Source organism: Monodon monoceros, unplaced genomic scaffold (assembly GCF_005190385.1).
Source record: "Monodon monoceros isolate NGI ecotype Baffin Bay Population unplaced genomic scaffold, NGI_Narwhal_1 Super_Scaffold_17, whole genome shotgun sequence".
NCBI lineage: Eukaryota > Metazoa > Chordata > Mammalia > Artiodactyla > Monodontidae > Monodon > Monodon monoceros.
The window spans coordinates 26,618,733-26,645,427 of record NW_021703773.1 but is presented as its reverse complement, the minus strand read 5'-3'; the positions used below and the strand labels follow the sequence as shown (position 1 = coordinate 26,645,427).

The following is a 26,695-nucleotide window of genomic DNA, read 5'->3' as shown; positions in this document are numbered from 1 at the left end:
ATGCAGGGGACACAGGTTCAATCCCAGGTCCGGAAAGATCCCACATGCCGCAGAGCAACTAAGCCTGTGTGCCACAACTACTGAGCCTGTGATCTAGAGCCCGTGAGCCACAACTACTGAGCCACATGCTGCAACTACTGAAGCCCGCGTGCCTAGAGACCATGCTCAGTAACAAGCGAAGCCACCACAATGAGAAGCCTGTGCACCGCAACGAAGAGTAGCCCCTGCTCGCCGCAACTAGAGAAAGCCCGGTGCGCAGCAATGAAGACCCAACACAGCCAAAACTAAAACAAAAAATGAAAAAAATGAAACAATTGTGCCAAAATTAGGTGTAATCATTTATGGACATGTAGGTCAGTTAAGGAAGTTACTGATAAGATTTTTTCCCAAGAAAATCACTGACTGACATATTCGTGATCAGTTTACATTCTCTATTCGAGTTCTGTTATCTTTTTTTTGAACAATAATGTATCAGTAGTATAACTAATACTTTAAAAAGCTCCAAGGGAAAAAAGCGGCAGGGGGTGGTGGTGGTGGTGTGATGAATTGGGAGACTGGGATTGACATGTATACACTAATATGTAAAATATGGATAACTAATAAGAACCTGCTGTATAAATAAATAAATAAATAAAAAATAAAGTCATAAAAATAAATAAGTAAATAAAAAGCTCCTATTTCCTCCACCTACTGTTGATTGGCTACCTTTGCACACCACCAGTGTATCATATAGAAGACTATCTAAAATTAGACTTGGTTCAACACTATAGTGTTCTCAAATTTCTCCAGGAATAGAAGAATTTGTGAAAAATATGAATGATTCAAATACGTAAATTTTTCGATGGGAGATCATTGGTTTTAATCTGTTGCCTTCTTTTGGCATGTGGAGTCATAGGATAACAGAAACCAGGTTTTTCTTGAGGAAATAGACCTATTTCATTCCTGCCATTATGTCACCATCAATGTACCCTTCCAAACAGGAGTGAGAGTAAATCAGGTCAGACAGGCGACCTCCAGCTTCCTCCGTCATCTCTGTTCAGTGGAAACGTTTGATGTGTCTTGATGACCATAACACACATTGTTTGCTCCTTTTCTCTGTTTTAGTACATTCAGGGTTCTTCTTAAACACATGGTCTCAGGACTTGGTGGGTTTTCCTTTTGTCATTTATTACTTTGACTTGGTTTGTAGGATATGCGGGGACATCACCGTGACAGGGTCATGAGGAACATGGGTGACTTGGAAAATGCACTTGTGTGGCCAGATATTCAAGTTTGGTGTTCCTAGATCCAGAGAATTTAAAATTCCTCGTCCTTATTTATGAAGGGATTAAAGCTGCTAATTCTGAGATGTGGAGAGAAAATAAGATCACTTCTTTATGCCTCCTGTCAAAAACCTAAGTTCCACACATGTTCATGTTTCATCGTGTCTCTTTCCCATCCTCCCAACTTTGGTCAAACAGCCAAAAAACTGTTGCTTCACTTGTGTGTTTCAAGCTTCCATCCATTTCCCCTTTTTCCAGGTCCTCTAAAGTTCTACCTTCTGAAAGAGAAAGGGAAATATATGCAAATTTTAAACTCTATCTGTAAATTCATAAGGGTGCAGGGCGTAAATAGGCTTTTTCAATCAAAAGATGAGAATTTTATACATTCACAGGCCAGGGGCATGACTGGGAATGAGAAAAAAAATTAGCTCTTTCAGACTAGGGCAGATTTGGGCATAAAGAACATGAGACATGTTCTTTTCCTTATAGCAAAATAAAGCCAAGAGAAAAGAATTGGCTTTACTAAATTTACCTTTTACGGTTCTCAAGATGTGCCTGTGAACACATCCATGGCAGGTGTCCTTCGAGGAAGCTCAGGGCTGCAAGGGGAGCGGGTCGGTGACCCATCATTGTGGTGAGCATCCCCCTGGGCTGCGCATGCTCAGTGGCCAGCCTGTGAACTGGGTGGGGATTTGCCTCCAATGTCTTTCCTCTTCCTGGTTCAGAGCTTGGTTCTTTTATCATTTATTTACGTAATGGTTTCATTTCAACAATTGGATTAATTGTCTATACATACCACTGTGTCATCAAGCCCAAATTACTGATTATTTACCCATCTGTTTGGTCCAGTATAGTTTTAGGTCCTTTATGGCCCCAGTTTGAAATCCCTTGTGAGTTTCCAGGGGTTAAAAACACAGGCTCAAGAGAGATTCCTGGATTTGAATCTTGACTCTGATACTCACCACCTTTGTGGTCTTAGGTAAGTCAATGAAGATCTCTGAGGCTTAGTTTTCTCTCCCACAAAACAGGGTGTTATTTTAAGGATTTCATGAGCGTGTGGTATAGACAGTCTCTGAACAGTGACAGGCAGCTGGCAAAATGCCCACGGGGTCAGCTGGTATTAGATTCGGTGTGCGTGTTAGAACCCAAGTCTAGGAAGGCAACTGGTCATGAACTCTTGAGTGACATATAATAATGATCACTCGTTCATCGCTCATCGTCAGGGCCAGAATCCTACAGCCAGACTTTGGGATGCATTATCGAACCCTCCTTGTCTCCAGGCTCTGTCCTGAGGAACAGCTGCGTGTAGGACACAGATAAGGTCCCTTGTGTGAGTTGACTTTTCTCTGATAAGCCATTTGATGAAATTCTTGAATTCATGTTTTGTTTTCCCAAGTCTCTGAAAATAATTACTAGTCATGTTTATAAAATGCATATATTTTAACAAGGATTTTTTATGCTCTTTTAATTACACATAAATTTCTTTTCCTACTAGTCAGCATTTCTAGATTCTCCTAATGCCTGTGTCTATTCTTGTTTGTGAACTTTACCAAAGCCCTTAAGGTATTTTTACAGCCCTCTGAGAACACACTGGCAGTCATGAAGATGTGTGTAAATGTGGATTATCTTCACTGCCTTAAAAAAATATACCGTTTATTTGAAATAATTCTCCTTTACCCAACTGTTACATAATACTTAAATATTTTAAAGTATATATAATTTTATTAATTTGCCCAATTAAATAACATTGCTAATTGTCCCAGTACCTTCTCTTGCCTGCGAACTCAGGAAGCATGGCTGCATTTCTAGTATGCACCAGACTCATGGAAAGCCCTTGGTTTCGAAATTGTTGGAAGAGGAGATTCCTCATTTCTGTGTTGGGACGCACAGATTCTTTTATTTCTCTCCTCCTATCTCTTCCTCCTTTTCAGTTGCCTCTGGTTTTTACCCAGAGTCACTCTACGGAGTTTCAATAGGAGAGTCAGGAGAATGTTAGGATGCAGCTGGTGTGGGCTGTCAGTCAGGAGTTACAAAGTGTAAGTGAGGAGTGACCAGTCCACATGGAGTTTCGTCTGTCTCTCTCTCTAGATATTTTTCTCCTTTCTACCTCAATGTGTGTGTTCGTGTGTATGTGTAGGTGGTCCTTGAGTCAAGAGTTTTTGACTTGCTAGTGGTAGGAAAGTCATATGCATTCGCTAGAAGCCGTACTCTGAGGTTTGAATTGCGATCTGTCTCAGGTTGGCGATATGCGGTCCCATCTCTCTCGTGATGCTGGGCAGAGACAGACACAGCTCCTGGTCAGCCGTGCGATCAGGAGGGTGAACAAAGGATGCACTGAAAACCACTGTGTTTTGTACTTCCGGTACAGTGTTTAATAAGTGACATGAGATATTCTGCACTTTTTTTTTTTTATAATACAGGCTTTGTGTCAGATGAATTTTGCCCAACTGTAGGCTAATGTAAGTGATCTGAGCACCACGTTTAAGGTAGGCTAGGAGAAGCTGATGTTCCTTAGGTTAAGTGTATTAAATGCATTTTTGACTTAAAGCCATCATAAGTTGAAAATATCTTATCAGGAAGTAACCCCATTATAAGTCGAGGAGAATCTGTAATTCTAAATACAGAGTTTCCATCTAACTACCTAACTATTGGATTCAGGTTTCAGTTTTTACAGAAGAAGTTAGATTCACAATTAAGAAGGAAATCTCAATTTAAAAATGTACTTTTGTGAGCTACCACAGTGAAATAAATAAATTTGCATATCATTTCCGGTCTTTGAAATACTTTCTCAACATGATTAAGCCCTGAAATGAACCCTAGGGGTCTTTGCCTAATCCCTTTGCTTGCCTCTGAAGAAGTCATTGAGGGCCTTGCCTTGTTTATCATAGCTGTGCTGAAATTCAGATGAGCGTTAAATATCGTAACCCTCAGATGAGGAAGTAAAGCAGAAAGCTTTTGAGTTATCCTAAGGGAGCACAGGGCTTATGTCAAATCTTAACATGGAAAAGTGGCATAGCTGGGGGAAAACACATTGGAAAGAGATCTTGGTAGAAAAATCCTACTAATGGGGACTTCCCTGGTGGGCCAGTGGTTAAGACTCTGTGCTCCTAATGCAGGGAGCCTGGGTTTGATCCCTGGTCAGGGAACTAGATCCCGCATGCCGCAACAAAGATCCTGCAGTCTGCAACGAAGATCCCGCGTGCTGCAACTAAGACCCGGTGCAGTCAAATAAATTAAAAAAAAAAAAAAAAAAATCCTACTAATGGATTTTGCACTAGGAGGACAATTTCTGGATCCTTATCACTCAGGTGGAGATGAAGTTGATAGCCCAGAAGGCTCAAGAGCAGAGGAAGAGAACGTTGGAGTTACAGTACTCACAGTCATACTTAGGAGTGGAAAATGCTGTTACTACGTTCGTGTCATTTATAAATGATGCTGTTTCTGTGGTCATAAGAGAGTCACACCGAGAGGATGCTATTTCATGCTTGGGGGCAAAACCTGCTTAGATTTTTGTTTCTGATAATGTATTATAGACGCTGTAATTATGAAATCACTTGCTAAGAATAGCTTGATGCATTGATAGGAAAAGAGGATCAGTGGATTAAATCTTGGCAAATTTGTTGAGAATGTAATTTGGGGAAAATTCATTTTTATGACAGAGTAGTGTTTAGCGGAGAGTGAATTCCGTTAGGAGGAAACTTTTATTTAGCACGGACTAAGATAGGCCAAGTATACTAAATCACCGTAACTGAGTGCAGTTCCTCTCAGGATTCTGGGGAGAAGTAAACTATGTACAGACCATGATATAAGCAATGACATGTTTAAGGAAAATAAGATGTTTTTTATGATGTTAGCCTCTTAGGAAAGAAGGGTGTAAGTTAACGCAAATGCAATGGTTTAATTGCTATATATACATATATAACAATTAATATTAAAATATATGCAATATACGTAGCAATATTAATACTAATATTAATATTAGTGACAGGGCTACTAGAAATCTCATGACGCTCTCAAAATTTAACCAAAGATACTCATGTAAGAGAGACGTAACCCTTTTAGAGGGCAAATAGCTATCCACCTCTCGCACAAAATCTTGGTAAGAAAGTTAAAGATGTGTTAGTCAACTGTGTTTTTTTGTTTTTTTTTTCCCTCCAAGGTTTTCAGTTCTTGTTTTTAAGAGCTCTGTCCAATTACGTACACACATATCAGTCTTCATAGATGTGAAAAAAGCCCTGACACTTCTGGAGTATGTATATTGTTTTTAAACAACTTGGCATGGACATTATTATTAAATGAATCACAGGTAAAATTTTGAGCTTACTATAGGGAAAAGACATCATCACATTTGTGTATCTGTACAACCACAGAGACGTAGATAGAAATGCAGATATCTACTGCGCATAGAAACTTTTTATTCCTGAAATTAGCATGGAAAACCATTTCAAAATGGCACCAGTAAATCATTTAGGTATTCCTTCCGCGTTCCTACGCATAAGACAGATAACAAACTACCCAGAATGCCTCTTTGATTCCTAGTAAGCACTAGACAATAGGAAGAGATGCCTTGACTTGTAGACTTGAGGCCTCTGTCTTACTACAAGATGTCCTGATGTTTCTTTGTATAAAGTTGATTACTCCCCTTGTTCTCTTGTGTGTATACCTTGTGGTTAAGTGAACAGAGTACAACTGAACATGAAATCCTTTCTTAGGCTTTTGTCAATGTGCAATTTTACCAAATGTTTTACCTCTAGACGTTTTTGGTCTAATAATTGCAACCTAGAATTGTTGGGAACTCAGTGTTGGGCTAAAATAGTGTAATAAAACCAAATGACTACATGACATTCTTCTTGTTAAATCAAACCAGACTCAAACAGATGTGCTAAGAGCTTTGGGAAGGGGAAAACAAGCAGTACAGTACAGACATATCACATCTGCATTTGTAATTGTTTAATATTAAAAAAAGACTTATAGTTTTAACTTTTTAATAAAAACAGTGAAGACTTCAAGTATAGTAGCTTCAAATATCTTTGCTGCTGGGCCAATCATAGGACATAGTAAAATTTTTTGAAAATAGAAATTTAAAGAAAGTATAAAGTATTTAACTTTGGCTTTGCCCAAGAGAAGTTAAATGAAGCTCTCACAGAGTTTAAAATCCAACACGTTTTTTTAACGGTGGAACTATGCAACAGTTTAAATAAATGTAATGTATATAAATATATCATGATAAAAATCTACCATTGAAATTGATACTGTAAGTAGGTTTATAACTTTTATATTGTTATAAATGGTATGTTGAACAAAATAGAAAAATAAATAAATGAAATAGGTACTATTTTCATTTAGGAGTGTACCTCTCTTGAATGGAGTTAAAACTTCCTCATTAATTTATGTGAAATAAACTGTGCTCACACCAGTCTTGTTTCTGCTGACCTTTTCATTCAATTTCTTATTTTTTCTCCAGCCTCACCACTCCTAATACTCAAGATTATTGCATTGGTATCAGGAATTTGAATATCTTGAGTGATAGTGGAGTACACAATATTTTTGATGTATTTCTAAGTGCAATTCATTCTAGTAATTTCTTGCGAGATGGAAGAAGAATAAACTTGTTCGATTCTGAAACTCATGTTTCTACTGAGTGAACAAGCACTGAGAATATAGAAAAGCTGCCCCAAATTGTCCTTACTTTATTTAATAATCACTCATCTTTGACAGGCTGTATCATTTACCCAGATCGCCGGATGTGAGAGGGGAATTGCTTTCTCCCCGTAGAAAATACAGTAAATGAGATTCTATCAGACAACAGGCAGGCAGCTAGAAAAAGACAGGCAGAGGTAGGTGTCGGGGTGGGGGCGGGGCGGGGGGAGGGAGAGAGAGAGGTTTGGACCTTTGCTGCCTATACTTTTCTTCTTTTTTTTTTTTTTTTTTTTTTTTTGCTGGGGGGGAAATTTTTTTTTTTTTTTTTTTTTCCCCTTCCTTTTTCTAATCATTTTCTTTCTCTTCCCACAAATGATTCAATGACGGTGTCAGGTGAAAACCCAATGCTTTGAATAAGAGGCTAGGATTGTTTTCAACAGTGGCAACCATGTTTCTGAGTTGCACTCTAGGAAGAAGTAGGTCAAATGTGCGTATGTTGTAGGTGATATTGGGTTTGATAGAAATGGGGAGGGGAAAGCAGAGTTAATTTTCTTTCTTTCTTGTTTTCATTGACTTGCCACTGTGTGAATACCGTGAGGAGTTATATCTAAAGTGGCTTACAAAGATCTAAAGATACATGGATGGCAGCAAGATAAAATTCTGAAGGAATGCAAAGTACAGAATCTGCAACGAGGCTACTATAAAAATTCACACGTTGCTTAGGGAAGGCCAGAAATTTGGTTCGAAATTTTCTTTTAGTCAACACTAAGCAACTTGAACAGCTCCATGATTTACTAGGTGTTAAAAATAAACTGGTTGCCCCTAAGAACATATGTTTCCTGAAGGAAGATAGCATTGAAATTTATCCCCAGGGTCCTCACGCAAAGGATACAAGTGATGTACTATAGAGATTATCAGCAGCATACATCCTCACCAGGGTATTTGTAGGGAGACTGAAGAATGAGTTCCTCACTGGTCATTGTTTAGATTCCTCTCTCAGCTGGTGTGATGGGTAATGGCTGTAAATATTGCAACCACAAATTTAGCTCTTGACGGTCTCAATGATTAACTGAATCAACTCTCCTACCCACCTCAACCAACAGATCACTTGTGTGTGTGTGTGTGTGTGTGTGTGTATTTTTTTTTTTTTGCTGTACGCGGGCCTCTCACCGCTGCAGCCTCTCCCGCCACGGAGCACAGGCTCCGGACGCGCAGCCTCAGCGGCCATGGCTCACGGGCCCAGCCGCTCCGCGGCATGTGGGATCTTCCCGGACCGGGGCACGAACCCGCGTCCCCCGCATCGGCAGGCGGACTCTCAACCACTGCGCCACCACGGAAGCCCCCGCTTGTATATATTTTATCTACCATTGTGTATGTTGAACTTCCTCAAACTTCCAAACAGTAGTCATATAACATTGTTTTTACAACTCTTAGTATCTTGTTACTTTTTTTCTGAGATAATAGTTTGACTTTTCCCTTCCTATTCATGATTCTTTTTAAAGTTCATTAAAGAAAACATGAATGTGTGTTCATTTTAAAGTGCTACCACATTATTTGATATCTAAACTTACGGTAATAAATACTAAAACTTCAAAACGGACTACACTAAATCATTTTTTGTTCAGTTAAGTTTTGAATCTAATGAGAGAATGTTTTATTATTAAATACTGTGTTTTTGTACTAATTGGATGATTTTAATCTGTATATATTTTCTAGAGTGCCTCCGTCCCAAGCCCTCCAATCTATTGTTTTATTAAACTGTCAAATTTGAGAAAATCGTAGATTTACATGCAGCTGTAAGGAATAACGCAGATTTTGAGTATTCTTTACGCAGTTTCTCGAAAGGTAACATCTTACAAAACTGCAGTAGAGGGACACTGCCAGGAAAGTGACACTGAAACTGTCGAGACACAAAACGTAAGATTCCCTCATGTGATCCTTTTATGGCCACGCCAACCTCCCTCCTGTCCCAACTCCCTGCTTAGCTATTGGCAACAAATAACCTGTTCTCCTTTTCAATAAGTTTGTCATTTCAAGAATGTTAAAGTCATACAGTATGTAATCTATTTCGGATTGCCTTTTTGCCACTCTGCATAATTCTCTGGAGAGTCATCCAGGTGTTATAAATCAATAGTTCATTTCTCTTTATTTTTGAGTAATAGTAGTACATGGTATAGATGTTGCACAGTTTGTATATCATTCACCTCTTGAGGGATATATGAGTTATTTCCAGTTTTTGATTATTAACTGTATGTTTATGTGTATATATATGTATACGTATATATATTCATATATATTCTTGTACAGGTTTTGTGTGAGCATAAATCTTCATTTCTCTGGGGTAAATACTGCCCAGGAGAATAATTGCTTGGTCATCTGATAATCACATGTTTAATTTTTTTTTTTACATCTTTATTGGAGTATAATTGCTTTACAATGGTGTGTTAGTTTCTGCTTTATAACAAAGTGAATCAGTTATACATATACATATGTTCCCGTATCTCTTCCGTCTTGCGTCTCCCTCCCTCCCACCCTCCCTATCCCACCCCTCTAGGTGGTCACAAAGCACCCAGCAGATCTCCCTGTGCTATGCGGCTGCTTCCCACTAGCTATCTATTTTACGTTTGGTAGTGTATATATGTCCATGCTACTCTCTCACTTTGTCACAGCTTACCCTTCCCCCTCCCTATATCCTCAAGTCCATTCTCTAGTAGGTCTGTGTCTTTATTCCTGTCTTACCCCTGGGTTCTTCGTGACATTTTTTTTTCTTAAATTCCATATATATGTGTTAGCATACAGTATTTGTCTTTCTCTTTCTGACTTACTTCACTCTGTATGACAGACTTTAGGTCCATCCACCTCATTACAAATAGCTCAGTTTCATTTCTTTTTATGGCTGAGTAATATTCCATTGTATATATGTGCCACATCTTCTTTATCCATTCATCTGTCGATGGACACTTAGGTTGTTTCCATCTCCTGGCTATTGTAAATAGAGCTGCAGTGAACATTTTGGTACATGACTCTTTTTAAATTATGGTTTTCTCAGGGTCTATGCCCAGCGGTGGGATTGCTGGGTCATATGGTAGTTCTATTTGTAGTTTTTTAAGGAACCTCCATACTGTTCGCATGTTTAATTTTTTAAGAAACTGTCAAACTGTTTTCCAAAGTGGTTCTGCCCACTAGCGATATATGAGCAATCCATTTTCTCCACAGTATTGGCATTGTCACTGTTTTTCATTTTAGCCATTCTGAATAGGTGTGTAGTGATATTTCTTTGCGGTTTTAATTTGCATTTCCCAAATGAATGATGGTGTTGAACATCTTTTCATGTGCTTATTTGCCATCTGTATATCCTTTTAGATGAAACGACACTTTGGTTTTTGCCTGTTTTCTAATTACATTATTTGTTCTTTTGCTGTTGAATCTTTAAAGTTTCTTTTTATATATTCTAGACACGTGTCCTTGTCCGATACGTGGTTTGCAGATATTTTTTAGCAGTCTGTAGCATGTCTTCTCATTTCTTAACTGGGTACTTTCACGGAGCGAATGGTTTTAATGTTTATCACTTTCTTCTTTTATGGATTGTGCTTTTGGTGTCCACTCTAGGAACTCTTTGGCTAGTCCAAGATCCTAAAGATTTTCCCCTATGATTTCTCCCAAAAGTTGTGTATTTTTACATTTTACGTTTATGTCTGTGATCCCATATTGAGTTAACTATTCTGTAGGGTGTTAGACTTTGGTCTAGGCTCTTTTTTGGTTGTTTTTGCCTGTGGACTTCCAGTTGTTTAAGCGCCATTTGTTGAAAGGCTTTCTTTGCTCCACTGAGCTGCCTTTGCACCTTATCAAAAATTATTTGGGCATATTTACATGAGTCTGTTTCTGACTTCTCTGTTTTGATACACTGATGGATTGGTCTGTCCCTCTGCCAGTACCACATGGATTTGGTTACTGTAGCTACAAAATAGGTCTTGCAAACAGGTGTACTGATTCCTCCTATTTTATCCTTTTTCAAAATTATTTAAGCCATTCTATTTTTTTTTTTTTTGGCTTTCCATTTAAATTTTACAAGAATCTTGTCTGTGTCTAAAAAAAATCTTGCTGGGATTTTGATAGAAATTGTCTTAAACCTACATATAAGTCTGAGGAGAATTGACATCGTTACAATGTTCAGTCTTCCAGTCTATTAACATGGTATATTGCTCTATTTAATGTTTTATTCATTTCTGTCTTCAGCATTATACAGTCTTCAGGACACAGTTTTGTACCTGTTATATATAAGTGTTCTTTTGGCGATTGTAAATGGCATTGTGTCTTTAATTTTGGTGTCCACATGTTCAGTGCTAGCATGTATAAATAAAATTGAATTTTGTATGTTCATTATATATCCTGGGCAGTTGCTAATTTCAAGTATTAACTCTAGGAGTTTTCTTATAGATTCCTTGGCATAAGCTATGTAGCTAATGGTGCAAATAGAGTCGATTTTATTTTTTCCTTTCTGATCTGTACGCATTTATTTCTTTTACTTGGCTGATTGCACTGGCTAGATCCTCTGGCATAATGTTGAATAAAAGTGGTGAAACCATACCTTTTTGCCTGTTCTCAGTCTTAGGGGGAAGCATTCAGTCTTTCCCCAATAAGTATAATATTAGATGTAGGTTGTTGTTTTTTTTTAAAGGTACTCATTGTCAAGTTGGGGAAGTTTTCCTCCATTCATATTTTTTTTTCTGTTGCGGTACGTGGGCCTCTCACTGTTGTGGCCTCTCCCGTTGCGGAGCACAGGCTCCGGACGCGCAGGCTCAGCAGCCATGGCTCACGGGCCCAGCCGCTCCGCGGCATGTGGGATCTTCCCGGACCGGGGCACGAACCCGTGTCCCCTGCATTGGCAGGCAGACTCTCAACCGCTGCGCCACCAGGGAAGCCCTCTCCATTCATATTTTATTGAAAGTTTTTCTCATGATTGGATGCTTAAATTAGTCAAATGCTTTTTCCTACATAGAATATTACAATCCTGTGATTTTATTCTATAGCTAGTTATTATGGCAGATTACGTTGATTGATTTTCAAATACTGAACTGTGTTTACATTCCTGGAATAAACACCCCTTGGCCTTATTGAATAACTGTTATCTATTGCTTACTTCTGTTTTCTCTTATTTTGTTAAGGATTCTTATATCTGTATTTATGAGGGATATTGGTCTGTTTCTTTCCTTTTTTTTTTTTTGGTGCTGCCTTTGTGTTTGGTAGCAGGGTGTGTTAGCTTGGTCTGCACAACAAAATACCATAGATTGGGTGGCTTAAACAACAGAAATTTATTTTCTCACATTTCTGGAGGCTAAAAATCTGATATTAGGGTGTAGTATGGTCAAGTTCTCGTGAAGACTCTCCTCCTGGTTCGTAGACCCCTGTCTTCTGGGTGTGCGAGCACATGGCCTTTTCTTAGTGCAGGCATGTGGCAGCGTCGGAGGAAAGGGAAGAGAGGGTTCTTCTTTGTCCTCTTCTTATAAGGCCACCAGTCCTGTTGGATTAGCATCCCATCCATATGAACTTAGTTCATCTTAATTACCTCCTAAAAGCCTTATTTATGGTCACTAAAGGGGAAACGTGGGAGAAAGTGATAAATTAGGAGATTGAGATGAACATATATACACTATTATACATAAAATGGATAACTAGTACCTACTGTACAGCACAGGGAACTCTACTCAATATTCTGTAATAACCTGTATGGGAAAATAATCTGAAAAAGAATGGATATATATATATATATATATATACCATATCCATATCTACAAATAAACTGATTCACTTTGCTGTACACCTAAAACTAACACAACACTGTAAATCAACTATACGCCAATGAAAATTGAAAAAATAAAGAAATGACAAGTACAGTTACATTGGGAGTTAGGGCTTCACCATGCAAATTTTGAAAGCAACAATTCAGTCCATAGCACAGAGTAATAATGGTGCCATAAAATGCGTAAGGAAGTGTTTTATCCACTTCTGTTTTCTGGAAGAGATTGCATAAAATTGTTAATTCTTTACATGTTTGGTAAATGTCTCGGTGCATTTAGGTAAATTCCTTAGTACGTATAACAGATACCATAGACTGGGTGGCTTATAAAAAAACAAAAACTTCTCTCGTGTGGTTCTTGAGACTGGGAAGTCCAAGGTCAAGGAGCCCACTGTTTCAGTTTCTGCTGAAGGCCTGCTTCCTGTTCAGAGACAGTGTCTTCTTGCTGTGTCCTCACATGGCAGAAGGGGCGAGAGAGCTCTCTGGAGTCGCTTTTATAGAGATAGTTTGCCCTCATGATCTAATCACCACCCAAAGGCCCCACCTCCAAATACCATCATGGTGGGGATTAGGTTTCAACATATGACTTTGGGGTGACACAGACATTCAGTCTATGGCAGAAGAATTCTTCTGTAAAACCACCTGGGCCAGGACTTTTCTTTCAGGGGAGTTTTAATAGTTATAGTGTAACTATTAAATGTTACATTACATTAACATTTACATTACAGTAAACGTAATGTCAATGTTATTCACATTTTCTGTTTCATCGAGTAAGTTGTGGTCATTCGTTGTGTGTGTGTGTTTTAAGGAAGTAAGCAGTTTCACTTTTGTCAAATTTATGGGTGTAGTTTTTAGAGCATTTTTTTCATATCTGTGGGGTCTCTAGTAATATTTGCTATTTTATTCCTGTTATTAGATATTTATCTAATCCTCCTCTTTATTCTTATTCCTATTCTTATCTCTATTTATTCTTATCCCCCTCTTTTTTTTTTTTTTTGTCATTTCTGCTACATGTGTTAATTTTGTTGATCTTTTCCAAGAATTAGGCTTTGTTTCATTGCTTTTCTGTTTTCATTTCCAGTGATTTTGGCATTTATCTGTAATTTCTTGCCTTCTTGCTTTAGGTTTATTTTACTCTCCCTTTTCTAAGCTCTTGAGATGGGAGCTTGGATTACACATATGAGAATTTTCCTCTTTTCTAATGTATGTTTTCAGTGCTGTTAACTTCCCCCTCAGCTCTGCTTAGCTGAGTCCTACAGATATTGATATCTTGTGTTTATATTTCATTCAGTTTAATGTACTTTTAAAAATTTCCCTTGAGACTTCTTTGATCCATGGATTATTTAGAAGTGTTTGCTGGTTGACAATTGTCCTGTCATTTTTCTCTTATTAGTTTCTGGTTTGATTCTGCAACTACAGTGGTTGTAATTAGGCCTTTAATACCATAGACTTACTGGCAAGACAGAGTTTCTCCCCCTGGAAATGAATGTTCAGGTTGATTTTTTTTCTTTTTATTTGAGTCAGAAGTTTGTGTTCAGACTACACTAAACCATGCAACTGTAGACAAACTATTTAATTAGTAAACTTTAGTTAAGATATAAATTGAAGCATCTCTTTAACCTTTAGAAAAGCTATTTGTTTGTAAAGCATTATATTTTACATATTATTATACTAGTTCACTCCTTCAGAGTTCTTTCTCATCATTAAGATTTCTTAATATATCCCAACCTAGTTATAATTGAAACACATATCTTAAAATCCGAAAAACTTGTCTTGAAAACCAAATATCAAAATCAGTTCATTTGACCTGAGCTCAAGGTAGTCATTGATTTTTATTTCTGACGTTGTGACTAGGATTCGTTTTCTTTTCAAGAGAAACCGATTTATTGAGGGGTGGGAAGATAGTAAGAATAAGCACATTAATGATGAAATGTGACAGCGCACTATCTAATAAGTTAAGAGAAAAATAAACTCAAAAGCACATGGAGTGTTACATTGTTTCGCATAGCAGGTGTAAGGATGACTGCATTGTTGCAAGTTCTGTGCACTCTCTTTAGACAATGGTGTATTGTACATGTCCTTCAAGAAAAAAAATCTTTTCAAAAAGTGTTTAAATAAGCAAACTCTAGTCCTTGAAAATGCTTCATTTCAGTTAGCTGGCAACACCTGGTATATGGATCGTGCAATTGTGCAGTGACTTATGTCAAATAAACAGGCCACAGTGGAAAGAGGAATTGAACGACTTCATCAAATAAGCTTCAATAACAAGTTCATGCTTTTTGACTGTGTTCATCTCTTTTTGAATTTTAGGTTGTCGGGATTTCAGCTTCCTTCCTGCATCGTCAGCACCGGCTCCATCCTTACTCTGTGGTTCACGACAGACTTCGCCGTGAGTGCCCAGGGCTTCAAAGCTCTGTATGAAGGTAGGATGCGCCTTGTGCACTGCACACACCCACCGTCCAGATGACCTCACACTGAACATTTTCATGCAGACCGAAGCTGCTATTTCAGAGGTGGTTTAATGGTGCAAACATTTGACTTCTGTGCTTTGTTGATGGGAGAGCACTATTTACTACAATGGCCCAACATCCTATAGCACAAAACGTGTGTTGACAATTTTCCTTTACTGGTAGAAATTTTGATTGGAAGAGTGGTTTTTCTTTTGACATGTGGTAGAGACGTTTTGAGAATTTAGAATACTAATTGATAGAGCTCCTTTTCTGTGAAGAATTAATTCTTAAGACAGACATGTTTTCTTAAAATTATTGTTGGACAGTAATACTCAGAGTTGGTGCTTAGGTAAAGGGAATTCCATTGCATGAGTTTTGGTTGACAGAGTGGAAACTTTTAATGGAGAAAATGATTTCAGTTTGACTGTTTGGTGCTTGCAAGGGATCAGGAGTGAGTTTTGTTTTGTTTCTGTTTTTTGGTGTTTTCGGATTTTGTGCCAAGGTGCCGTTAGGGTCTTGCTGTCATTGGTGACTGTTTGGGGCAGAAATTTTAAAAAGATAGAAGAGAGTTTGGTAGAGGCAGTAATACAGATGATCACTTTAAGTATTCAGTTTTAAGAAATTGCACTACTAATACGGTAAGTGTAAATGCTGAGGTCTCTTTAGTCTTGTTTCACATAGACACTTTAAATTTTCTTTCATGTGTAATACAAAATATTTTATTTTTAACATAAACTCTGAAGCCCATGAATTGAAAAGGACTGTGGGTAAGGGATAGCCCAATTCCTATTTACAGCACACACTGTTCACTTAACGAGCCTTTCTGGGTTCAGTCACATCTGTGTGTGTTCTTCTTTGGAGTGTCCCTACACTTGGGCAAAAATCATTCTTCGTGGAAAGATAAAATCTACATGTGCTTTGTGCAACTGAACTTAGCTACTATGCAATTATCAGAAAATACAAGGGTAGAATGTCCTCTTTGCACAGTAAAATAAACAGAGCCATTTATCCTTTCATTTAAAGTCTTATGTGGAATGATGCTTAGTATTGTATACTATTCTGACTCCAGGCCACTGCATTTATATATAAACCTGCATCAGTGGCCTGAAAGGGTAACTCATCTTGAAGTATATTACTGATTACCAGGGGATAATTTAATCTTCGGAAGAGTAACAGGCTAGTTTAAGATTAATAGGTGCTGTTAGCTTTCAAATTTGCTTGTATCTACCACTTCCCGTATACCCTAACTTCACAAAATTTCTTTTTCGCTTAACATTACAAAAGTGTTTCTAAAGCGATCTGTACTAGGTACTGTGAAACAGAACTTGTCCAATCAGCATATATGGTATTTGCTCAGAAGGTAGATATTGCTTCAACATTTGAGAAACCTTGTCAATTTTCCTCCCCTTTCTGACAAAGTTGATCTTTGAACATCATGTTTTGTTAAATTTTGTAAGATAAATGTTGCAGAAACTACCGATGCTGGGAGATTGCCAAATGAGTAATTCTACTGAATCTTTCTGGGCTATTGTTGGTGTTAGTGGTTGTCATCATGGTATAATAAAAAATGACTGAGATTTTCTCTGTTGGGAAAATGTTTATGAGTTATTAACAAAATTGGGAAAATGACGAGAAAAGTAAGCAAGGTCATGAGTTCAATGTATTTTTTCTATTGTTGATGTGTGAAGATGCAGTTTTTTGAAATTTGTGTTTTAAATAGTGACATTACAATATAGTCTGATATTTACAAGTGAATACAGGTCATTATTTTGAAAGAAAAAAACTATTAAAATAAAATACTTTGTCAGCAAAACAGAAATTGTATAAAATGTTCAATATCTTTATTTGTAAAATAGTTCTCAATTAGCTTAAAGGTCTACTGAGAAAATAAATTTGTACTATCTGGAGAAATAAAGTTAGTCTAAACAGGAGATTAAAGACTAGACAATTTATCTAGAAGAGACTAAAGCTTTCACTGTAGATATCAGCTGAGTAATCAATAGTATCAGTTCCCACAGGGAATTTAGACATAATTGTAACTTACCAATGTAATGGTCATGAGGAAAAGTGAGATTTTTATTGAGTAGTGTATAAAATATGTAAATACACTTATTCGGATATAATATTAAGCAGAAGCAATGAGAATAGTCGGAAAAATGTCTAAAGTCGTTTTGTAACCAGAACATTGAATCCCATTGGTTTTTTTTTTTTTACATGGATCATCATAGCATTTTTATTTTTAATAGACAGAATTGTAACAACCTCGAGCACCCATCAACAGGCGAATGAATAAACATACTGTGGTATACTCGTACAGTGAAACACTACTCAGCAAACAGAGTAATAAACTATTGATACCCACAAAAATACGAATTACTCTCAGATTAATTACACTGAGTGAAAGAAGTCAGATAAAAGAGTCCTCACTGTGTGAATCCCTTTATATAAATTTCTAGAAAAATGCAAACACATCTATACAATAGAAAGCATATTACTGGTCACTTGGGGATGTGGAGGGGTGGAATGTGAAGGACCCATTGGTTTTTATATTGGCAAGACTCCATCAAGTAATTAATATAAGCTAAATAATATAATAAAACGTCCACATCTTATCCAAGACCTCTAAAGAGAATTTAATTTAAAAATATAATACTAGGGCTTCCTTGGCTGCACAGTGGGCAAGAGTCTGCCGGCCAATTCAGGGGACACGGGTTCGAGCCCTGGTCCAGGAAGATCCCACATGCCGTGGAGCAACTAAGCCTGTTCGCCACAACCACTGAGCTCTGTGCTCTAGAGCCCACTAGCCACAACTTCTGAGCCCGTGTGCCACAACTGCTGAAGCCCACGTGCCTAGAGCCCATGCTCCGCAACAAGCGAAGCCACCGTGATGAGAAGCCTGCACACGGCAATGAAGAGTAGCCCCCGCTCGCCACAACTAGAGAAAGCCCGCGAGCAGCAACAAAGACCCAGTGCAGCCAAAAATAAAATAAATAAATATATTTTTAAAAAATGTAATACTAAATCAGCTTTAAAATTTTTTTCTCTAGTTCTTAAACCATTACTAATTTATCTAATTAAAATTAGTAATTATTTAGTATTACCATACTGATGTTTAAATTTCTAATTTTCATTTATTTGCTTGAATTGGAGAAAGTCTTCCAAATTTAAAAAATCTGTCTATACAAAATAACCTTTATAATAAACTTAATCAGGGAACTGAACTTTATAGTTTGCTGATGGTACTTTGGACTGGTACATTGCATAAATTATTATTCATACACGGAGATATTAAGCTACCTAAGGAGTATGGAAACAATAAATTAAAATATTCTAATTGATGCCTTCAGTTGTTGAATTTAACACTGGATATTAAATGGAAATATTTAGAAATTTCACACTAACATTATTCACATACAGTAATTAGCTCTCTAAATAGTAAGTTTATAGATTGTTGATGAAATCAACATATTTTAACCCATAAATACAGACTAATAAAATTGAAATTACTAATTTAGTAGGGTGTTTTATAGTGTTATATTTCCTAGTTCCGTCACTGAACATTATTCTTCGTGATCAACCAAAGAATTTGCATAATTTTCTTTGGTAAATTTATAACAAAATATATTAGGATTACACATAATTTACAATGAGATGGATTACTATCAGAATTCCTACATTTGTTCAGTATTGAAGTCCTATGTGTATAAATAGTATTCATTCATGTATTTCTATTTGCCAACTTCCTTTCATCAAGATCTGTTACTAAAATAAAATTATTTTTGTCATCGTTTATTTATGATTTAAGAAAAAAAATCATATAGGAGGTCGGAAAATTGACATGTCAGGACGTGACAGATATTATGTCATGACAGACGTGTGACAAGGCAGTCATTAGACTTAAGGACAAAGAGAACAAATCCATTTGGTGACATGGGACAGTCTCGAGATTATGCCCCAAAGAACTTGTCACTCTGATGCTCTTTTTATTTTTTCATTTTTTAAGAGGGAAGCCTTCCTCTGTTTTAATGCTTTTTCTTACTGGTGACAAGGTAAACTAAGCATTAGAAACACTAGTGAATATATGATGAAAACCCTTCAACTCCCAATTTTTGGTTCTGAAGTCTGATTTATTTTTAAGTGACATTTCTCTTGTTAATGTGCATCTTTATTTTTATCCTGAATATCATTTCAAATGTTTCATGAATTACTTGGTAGTTTTTCATACATTGACTTTTCATAATTTTAGTACTGGTTATATTTTTAAAATTTAGTTTCTGACTGATTATTTACTGTAATTTAGGTGGACTTTTTAGATATTTTTGCAAGTGAAATAAGCTTCTTTGACATTGATTGTATTTTGATAATCCAGTACTTTGTGTGAAATAGAACTTTTGTATATTATAGTACTTGTACTTGAATAGAAAGCCCCAACTCTGTGATTCAAATTAATGAGTCCAACATGTATTCACTAGAATAAATACTTTCCTTCTGTAGAACATTTCTCGATAGTGTAGGGCAATTCCATTGATTGGGAATTAAATTGGCCAAGGCTTTATCCATGAGATGACAGTTTTTGTAAAGAAATTGAAATGAAAATTTAATGCATATTTTGCCACAGATATTTACATTTGCAATAGTTGTTTGGGTAGGCAAAGGAAGGTTAAACTGGTTGCTTGTCTAAGGCAAAGCTGATAGAAATGGTAGGGATCTATTCTCTTTAAGATTTCTTTAAAAATGCTGGCTGATGTGGTAGTTGAAAAGGGAAAAATTTTAGCCAGAAATGTAGACAGTCAAATATTTTGTTCATAAAATACTAATTTTACAATTCAACATTTATCTCACCTTCCCATGGTGCCGTATTTGAATATATTGGCCTTAAATATTATGCATGAAATCTATAAGAATCTGACAGTTTAAAAAATCTGTTTTAAAAGAAATACCGCCAGTGTAGCGAGGAGGAATTTGACATTACTAAATAGGAAAAATTTGCTTGTGACAGGAAATTGTTTTTGCATACGAAATAGCTCATTAGTTGGAGTGAGAAAAATGGTTGCCCACGAAGATGCTTTAAGAGACTCCCTTGGGTTATAAAATGCTATTCTAAAGGAATTCTTCTCTTTCAGTTTTTTTGTCTTAAAATTATTCATTTTATCAATTATAGCATTGTCCTGCTTACTAAGGTATATGTATCTGTATGGATGAATAGATAAATAGTAAATAAGTGGATGATAGGTAGGTACGTAGATGAAAGAGATAGATGAATAGATAATCGATAGATAAAAGTTAATAGATTGGTAGGTAGATAGACACTTGACAAATAGGTAGACAGGTGGATAGATGGATGCATGTGCCTAGTATGGTATAAAGTCTTATGTACATTTTCTTATTAAATCTTCAAGATTCCTATAAGCAATGTAAAATTACCTAATATTACGGGATAGAGAAAATTAGGTAGTGACCTATAGTTATTTAGTTTGCCAAGACCTTATAACTACTAAATGTGAAAGGAGAAATTCAACAAGTCTATTTCCAGAAATTGTAATTCTTAACCACTTACTATATGTTCTCTCATATAGTTGTTTATTTGTTTCCATGTATGAAAATACATACATATGAATACATGCATATTATCACGTGTGTATACACAATTACATATATACACACATACACAAGTGTATATATGATATACACGTGGAGAATATACGTAAGTGCTTATGCACACACAGATTTACTCATTCTTTCGTTTATTTACTAAGCTTTTATTGATTAATAATGAGTAATAATCTGAGTAATAATGAGTAATAATTGAGTAATAATCTGCTAGCATCTAGCAGATGCTAGAGACCCCATACTGAGCTAAATGATAGGAATACAAAGATGGTGACAAGAATGGTGTCTGTCCTGAAGGAGTAGTAGGGGAACACGACAAAATTCAGTAGAACAGAGAGTGTAATAAGTAGACACGGTGTTTGACACGATTGGGCAGAAGAGGGAAGGTCAGGTGTACTTGGGGACAGGTAGAGTCCTGACAGAGTTAATGCTTGGGCTGTACCTCAAATACAGTGTTTACAATGCGTCATTGGATAGAAGTTCTGCAGGAAGATGGGTCATCAGGGCATCTTTCTGAGTGAGGAAGAATCACAGGCAAGACTATGGAGAAAAGCATTTACCATCTTTAAGAACCGTAGGAGGTTTCCTGGGTCCTGCTTAGAGTTCACGGTGGGCCTGGAGCATGGCCCCTCTGGCTGGCCTCGCAGTTAGGGGGTTGGGTTTATAGCGTTTCATGTGTGACAGGGAACACTTCCTCTGTGATATCCTCAAGGAGAAGGCTGAATTCATCTCACTGGACTGTTACATAAACGGAAGCGTTTTTGTTTGCATGGGCTTCCATTTTACGAGTTTGTCACATTTTGGCTTTTAAATCATGATTGTGATGCCCAAAACGTTTGCAGAGAGAAGAGGAATAAGGTGGATTAAGTGATTTGTGAACTCTTGCAGCACTTTTAACTTGAGCAATTAGATGGCACGTATTATGCCTTCTCTTGTGGTCATTTTTGTTTGCATCCTTGAGGGCAGTCAGGGGCTCCAAGGAAAAATTTGAATCCTTGACATTTGGCACAAAGTAAATATTCAGAAATACTGTTTGATAAAAATTCTGCACTCAATCCTAGCTTAATTTCAGCCGGTAGTTCATATGTCTTTCCCTCAAAACCTAAAAGGTGAATTGCTAATAAGTGTCACAATTAACGGATTTGAATTTGATTTTCTCTTTGGTTAACACATCTTCTCATCTAGAAGTTCCTAAAAACACACACACACGCACATACACACACACACACACACACACAAACAAAAAACACTGAAATGGTTTAAAGATAAAGAGTTTAGGTGACCCACAACATATACAAGCATTCCTTCAATAATGGACTCAATACAGACCCTTAAATGAAACCTGTAAAAACTTAAAGTGGAATAATTTCATTTATTATATATTTATTTTGGGGAAGCAAATGGGCTTCATTTTCATAAACTACTTAGAATTTCACCAGAGAAGCATGAATCTTGGCTACAGTTCTCACCTTTCATCCTAGTTTCACTAAGTAATTAACTCCGGAGGTGGGTGGGTCTTCTTACTGAGAGTATGTTTCTTGTTCATTGAATGTATTTGGCATTTCCCTCTGACACATCCCTCCAGCGGAATCTTCTTTCCCTTAACATCCATGGATCTGGATTTAGAAAGAGCAGCTAGATTATTACCCTTCAAGCTCAAAGCTTTATTTAGGATGTCAGCACTGATTTAGTTCTCCCTTGAAGTGATTATCCAAACTCAACCTGAATTAAAGTGTGGAATGTGAGTGACCCACCTGGCAGGAGAGAAACATTTCTGATTGGAGAAAGTGGTGGCGGAGCAACAACTGCTAGCTATCCATCAGCCAACACTGTAACATTATTTTGGATTTATAACAATTACGGAGGCTGAAACAAATGGGAAACTTCTCGAATTACTTTCCTCTTGACTATTAGATACTCTGTGTTGGTAAACCCAGGTGAGGACACACCTTCCTGAGGACACATTTCACCTGATTGTAGAGAGCAGAGCAGTTGGTCCTCATATCTGTCCTTCCCTAGGTTTCGTTGCCGGAGCCTGGGTACCCATTTTTTGTTCTTGATTTGCAGGAGTGTTTAAAAGTAGGTACCCTAGGACCATTAATCAAAGGTTTTGGAATGGCACTTGAAATTAATTACTGCTGTTAGTAACATGAATACTAACACCTCCAAAACGTGCAGAGACAGGAGAGAGGTAGTGACTTTCTGAAAGTTCAACTTTAAGTCAATCAAATGATGGGTCAGAGCAGACAGACGGAGAGCCGCCACCAGGAAGTGAGTGTAGGTAATGTAGAAAGGCTGGTATATAACCGATGGCTATTGACATGTCTGATGAAAGAATAAAGATGGAATAAGTGCCAGAGGCAAAGCCACGTCCAGTGAAGCTCGGCCAAGAGGAGAGGGATGCTCTGCCAGCAGACCTCTGAGCCCTTCGGTCCACCGAGCACCATGCCTGCTGTGGGTGTGGCCAGGAGTTGAGGTGGGCCATTCGCCAGTGCAAGGCGTTCCCTGCTCTGGGTCCCATGCTGTATATGACTTTCTCCATTTGAGAGTCATGGATATCTCACTGTCTATGAGGTTGAGGTTGTGAGATGACATGCATAATTTGGTACGTAGACTTCATAGACTTCCTCCGGATCCAGTTCTCAGTCGTTCCATAACTACCGTAAAGGTCCCAATGACTTCTGTCAGTTGATGGTATCAGCTCTGCTCCCTTGAGGCATCAGAGGTTCTTCAGTCTGGTTGCTGTTGCTTATCTTATTTCTTGTTTCTCTTGTTTTGATTCTGCTCCTGTAAGCAAAGCTGGGGTTACAATTTGGCTTCATATATGGGCCCAGAGTGCTGTGGTATGGGGTTAGGGCTGTCCTGTCAGTGCAAATCGTCTGGTTCCTGTGGATTGTAATTTATTAATTTGGCATTTTGATATGTTTTGTGAACTTAATTAATGTGCATTTACCCTGGAGACATGAATCTGCTTTCTGTGCACTGCAAAATCCAGCTTCTGATTCAGTAGGAGTGGATCATTGTGAATCCGTCAGATCATAAAATCTACAGTGAGATCTATTGAGTGATATTAAGTCAGTTCGTTTACCCTGGCGAGACACCAACACACACACACTCTCTCGCAGACTCCCCCTCACACTGTTTATATTGTCAGATACAATTTCCCTTCAAACATCATCCTAAGAAAAGATCTTCTTCAAAGTACTCAACACTGTTCAAAAGACTTAGTTTTAGTCTTATGTATATTGACCTAAGAGAACATCCATCATACAAGGAAGTGAAAAAAATGCAGTATAGGGACTTCTCTGGTGGTACAGTGGTTAAGGATGTGCCTGCCAATGCAGGGGACACGGGTTCGAGCCCTGGTCCGGGAAGATCCCATGTGCCGCAGAGCAACTAAGCCCGTGCGCCACAACTACTGAGCCTGCGCTCTAGAGCCCGCGAGCCACAACTACTGAGCCCGCGTGCCACAAGTACTGAAGCCTGTGTGCCTAGAGCCTGTGCTTTGCAACAAGAAAAGCCACCGCAGTGAGAAGCCCACGCACCGCAACTAAGAGGAGCAACCGCTCGCTGCAACTAGAGAAAGCCCACACTTAGCAATGAAGACCCAACGCAGCCAAAAAAAAAAAAAAAAAAGAGCAGTATAATCCCATTTTGGTCAAAAAAATATTTTTAAGAGTACTTGTGTAACTATGTATGCACACATACGTGTGTATGTGTGTGTGTATCCATCATCCTTATATATGTATAGCATACACAATATGAGTATTCAGGAAAGTATAGGAGGATACCTGAATTTTAATAAACATTACTTCGGGAGTCATTGGAATGCTTAAGAAGAAGTATTGCTTGATTTTTCTCTGTATTATTGAGTTATTTAGCTTGTTACAATGAATATTTAAAAAATTAAGTAATGAACATCATAAAGGAGAAAATCTGTAGATGATATTAGAAATTAATATTCTTAAATGGATCTATGGCTCTCACCTGGAAATAGAATACAAAGTGGGACCAGGTAATTAAAAGGCCTTCAATATTGTTTTCAAATGGCTGAGTCCATAGGTTCTAAGGTCAGCACTGGAGCTGAATTTTTTCTTTGAAAAATAAGGGAAAACGTGTGTACTTACTAGAAAACTACACACAGACATAGTAGTCTGTCTGAAAGGGACTTAATAAAAGACAAATTAATTCCATAGAAAAGGCATCTTTAACAAAATAAGGATTGGTTAATACCTGACCTCCCAAAATGTAATGCTACTTGCATTTCTTAATATATTTCCTCATGATCATAATTTAAGTTTTATCCTTTGTACCCACTCATCTCCCAAGATTTTTCTCTTACTTTTTTGTTGATTTTTCCCAATAATATCTTGTGTCATAGACAAATTTCCAAGCTAATATGTGTATGTATTTGGTAATAAGTAATCTCAGGTAATGTGTGCAAAAAATGAGCATTATTTAAAATGAAGTTTATAAGCAAAAATAATGTTAGATGATTTTCCTCTTAACAGTCTCTCTTTTGGCTATCATGGGTCTTTAATGAGCCACTCAATACACTAGAAATTAGACAACCTCTCTATTTAAACACCCTCAGGCCTTGGCTATCTACTATTGGGGTACTAGAAATGGGAAATGTTGGCAGAATTAATTACTCAAATGTTTACGTGTGGATGGTGCATAGATTCTGAGGTCTGGGTTTAACCCAGTTTCCCAATCGCTATTTGTGTGACCATTGGATAAGTTACTTAAGCACTTATTGTAGCAGATTCCTCACTTGCAAAATTAAAGATGAAAAGTACCAACCTCACAGAGTTGTTAACGAAACTTACAGAAGATAAGCTCTTTAAACCATGTGGCTCTGTCCCTGGTATATAACACTTTTAATTTATTCTTCCAGCTCTGCAGTATTGGCATAGAAGCTGACCTCAAAAAGTGTAATGTATGGTTATTTCTTCTAAATTGGGAATTATATAAGCTTCCTTAATGCTTATATCCTTCCCGCTTTGTGCTGATTTCCCGTTTGCCATCTTATTCTTGGGACACTTCTGTCTACCTCTGTCCCAACTTCTCTATGCTTTGTGTCTCTTCAGCTTTTTTTGGTACACAGTTAAAAAAAAAAAAATAGGCAAACATGAATGATTCTATGTTTTTCTAAGTGAGGGTGCAAAAAAACAGATGCATCCCTGGTAAATCGTTGAGTGGCTCTTTCTGGTTTTAGGACAAGCTGTGTACATTGTAGTGAGTGTAACTCCAAAATTTTTCTCAACTCTCAACTCAAGTAGGTAGGCATTTTTACGCTTCTTTTGTTGTTGATTTGTTTATTCTCTAGTCTACAATGAGAAGAATATAGGATAGAGATCACTGAGGAAAGGTGAAATTACATTTTTTATACTAGCTACTGGTTATAGGAGAAGATGGGAAAGAGTGAGACTGATTTGAATTATAAATGGAAAAGCACACAAGCATCCATGGACTGAAATCAAAAGTATCCAAGGATGCTGGAAATGAACATGATAAATTAGGACAAAAATATATTACAATTTGATAAATCAAAATCACTTTAGTTTTGGGGAAGCAGACCTGCCTCCCATCTGTAGGCCCTGTTGTGAGAGAGATGGAAATTACATGAAATATAATCAGTCTGTAGCCCTATGTAAAAGTTAAGCTTTAAGCAAATGCTTCGCTCTCTGATATACAGTGAAATGAATGCCAAATGTACATCCAGATGATAAAGAGATACAAATATTTATCTGCAGAGTCCTTAACTCATTCTACGGGAGATTCAGAGTTCATTTCCATTTCTGACTTTGCACTTAAAATGTAAATTTATTATCATTTCTGATACTCTTGCTAGAGAAAGTTAATGGGTCACTGAATATCAAACAAGCCTCCCTTTTGCTAAATCTAAGCGTATTTTTCAAAGGCTGTGTTAATCG

The 26,695-nt window shown here is 37.3% G+C and overlaps 1 protein-coding gene across 1 annotated transcript in view; it reads left to right on the top strand.

The window, feature by feature from the left end:
• Positions 1-26,695, top strand: part of CSMD1 (CUB and Sushi multiple domains 1) — a 1,429,265-nt gene that overhangs the window by 176,126 nt on the left and 1,226,444 nt on the right. The window contains exon 3 of the mRNA XM_029226263.1: positions 15,010-15,122. Coding sequence (XP_029082096.1) covers positions 15,010-15,122 — 113 coding nt within the window. The remainder of the gene's footprint in view (positions 1-15,009; positions 15,123-26,695) is intronic.